The sequence below is a fragment of the Theropithecus gelada genome, unplaced genomic scaffold (assembly GCF_003255815.1).
Source record: "Theropithecus gelada isolate Dixy unplaced genomic scaffold, Tgel_1.0 HiC_scaffold_15804, whole genome shotgun sequence".
Taxonomy (NCBI): Eukaryota; Metazoa; Chordata; class Mammalia; order Primates; family Cercopithecidae; genus Theropithecus; species Theropithecus gelada.
The window spans coordinates 10,917-13,786 of record NW_020257553.1 but is presented as its reverse complement, the minus strand read 5'-3'; the positions used below and the strand labels follow the sequence as shown (position 1 = coordinate 13,786).

Sequence of the window (2,870 nt, the reverse complement as noted above, 5' to 3'; positions counted from 1 at the left end):
TCCCCTGGTCGAGTTTTGAGAGAACTGTGTAAACAACGCCCCTTACTGGTCAACATAAGAAAAACACAAAAGCCACTGCTGACAAGAGCAGGGCTCTAGCAAAGGTCACAGCAATGTCTCTAAGTTGTCTTCTAGTCTATGGGAACCGTGGCCAGGTCAAAGGAGAAAGCCTGGGGAAAAACAGCAGGGGGAAGAAAAAAACTACATTTTTTTTCAGAGATGTTTATATGTACCGAATTAAAGTTAGACCCCCAAAGTAAGCAGATACATTTTTGGTATCCCATTGAGTTTGAACAGGCAGTTACAAGACCCACAGGCATATGTTAGGCTTATACACATAAACAAGATTTTTATTGTTAACATCAATGAACACAGATGGAAAAATATTCACGTTGCAAGGACATATTTGCTTACAAGATCACAAAATGGCTGTTGATTTGTATTCATAAATGATTTGGTGAATCAGTATGTGTTTTTGAGTGAATATATGAGATTTCCAAAGCTTCGTTTCCATTTGTACTCCTGGAATAACTTCATCAGAAAGAGAAAGCAGAAGCTTGGAAACATGTATATGTTTTATAGATACTGTGATTTACCGAAAATGAAAATAACATCCTATTACATATATTTTAAGTAATACACAAAGCAAATACAATAAACACTGATTTGGCTCAATGACTTGTGTAATGGAAGGATATTTTTAAGTTTTAAAAAAAATCCCCAGTAAAGTGGTCAAAGATACTTGATGATGTTGCCATTGAAGAAGCATAGTATTTTCTAAGCAACTCCAAGGCTCTGTTATTTCTTGCTTGTAGGGTCTTCTCAGTTCTCAGTTCATTCTTGACGGCACTGAGCTCTCCGCGGATCTTTGCCATTTCTAATTCATAATACGATTTCATTTCTTCTTTTAGGAGCACATTTCCAAACTTGGTTTGATGTTTTAAGTTCCTAACAGCTTCTTTTAAATCTCTGTTCTCTAGGTTCAATTTGTGGATGACTTCTTTGGCTTGCTGGAGTTGTTCACTTAAGTTTTTTACATTTGTTGCTTTTTCAGACAGGTCATTTCTTAAAGCTTGAACTTCATAGTCGCTTTTTGAAGCATCTGTCTCTGTTTCTTGAAAATTTAGAGGTTTTGTGAATATTTCTTTTCTGTAGTACAAAAGTTCTTTTTCAGCGTTTTCAAATTCCTCTTCTATTTTTCTGCATTTCATATTAAGTTCTTCCAGTTCTTCATTCAAAATATTCAGGCAAAGTTTTGGAGACATTCTTTCCATAAGTTTCTTTCTTATGTCTTGTCTTAGTAGAGCTGGTAAGTTATCTGTACTGCAGGTAGAGCTATCTTCTGTGCTGTTAAAGCTTTCTTCGGTTGTAACATCCACATTAGATGATTCATAGGATGCAGAATTTGTGTCTGTCTCGTTCTGTGAAATGTTTATCTTGTTCTCTCTTAAATTTGATTCTTGTTCTATTTCATTTAGTTGGAAAATATATTTTTTCCTCCTAAATTTACTTTCTTCTTGAAACTTTCTACTGGACAAATTATAAATTTCTTCCATTCTCTTGCTGCTATCTGTAGTCGTTTGTTCAGAAGAAGATTCAGGCTGAGAAGTCTCTTCTAGAACATCCTGTGCACTAAAAAAAGGAGTAAACATATACTCCTTCCAGTGTTTTCTTCTAGCATCCATTTCTCCAGGCCCCTCTTCCAATATCTGAAAAACACAATTTAAAACCAAGGCAGGCACATTATTTACACTAGTAGCTAGCATAGTAGAAAGAAATAAGAATGCTGGCCCATGGGTGAAGAATCTAAATATTTGAGTGCTGGCCTCTCTCTCTAACTCACTGAATGACTTGGGCCTCAGTTCCCTCATTTATAAATGGAAAGGGCTGAACGAGCTAAGTTCTACAGATGCTTCCAGCTTTAAAAGTCTCTGATCCTATGAAATAGAACTGGTAAACTGACACATTTAGCTACTTACTGTACACACAGAAAGTAATTCTATAAGAAAACAACTGTACACATAAAAACAGACTGCTTTAAAATAAAAAAGTGATTTGAAATTAATAGGTTAATGTTGGTAATACCTGTGCTTTCAATGTGTCTGATGCCTTTCTAGTTCTTGTGGATTGGACTACTGTTTATTCATTCTTTAAAGTGACTAAAACATCAGGGCTTAGTGGGATGTGAGCTGCTTTTGGTAAAGTATACCATGCGGACTTCCTTATGACTAACTCTGCCAAATGCCCTTCTGTCTTGACCTATAAATTCCTGCTATTCCAGTCTTGGGCTTTGCTTTTAGTCAAGACTGCCAAGTGTACAGAATTCTATCTGTTTTGACAGCAATTTCTTGAGGAGAACCTAATGTCAACAATTGCAAATATTAATGCCACCAAATGTGTTTTTCTCAAGATATTGACTCTGAGTGTAGTTTTTAGGTGAAAATTCAGCATACTAAATCACGAACAACTTTCCAAGTTTATAAAAATATGAGGATGATTATTTTGTTTCAAAAAGAGTCTTCCCTACCCAAAGGGAATCCTTAATGTACAGCTTTCCCACAGCACTGAACTATTTGATAAGTGACTACTTCTGAGGGAAGGGAGAAAGAAGAACCAAAGCAGCATGTGGAGGGCCACTGGCACCTGAAGCCACCAACCAGTAGCTGAAGTTAGCCCTAAAGGGTGAGGAGAAGACGGAGAGGGTCACTTTATTCATTTTATATATTAATTTATCAAGACATATTTGTAGTATTACCATGGAGAAAAATCAAAGTATGCCTGCATCTCTTTTATCTATGCACTGAAATGTAATTTTCTGCTGGTAATGAGAAATGGCAAATGTTGTATTTATAACTTAATTAATATTTTCT

At 35.8% G+C, this 2,870-nt stretch overlaps 1 protein-coding gene across 1 annotated transcript; it reads right to left on the bottom strand.

The window, feature by feature from the left end:
* Positions 1-570: 570 nt before the first annotated feature.
* On the bottom strand, positions 571-2,250 carry LOC112617013 (coiled-coil domain-containing protein 160). Its single transcript, XM_025373745.1, has one exon. The coding sequence runs from the start codon at positions 1,869-1,871 to the stop codon at positions 708-710; it is 1,164 nt and encodes a 387-aa protein (XP_025229530.1). The 5' UTR covers positions 1,872-2,250; the 3' UTR covers positions 571-707.
* Between the last annotated feature and the right edge of the window lie 620 nt (positions 2,251-2,870).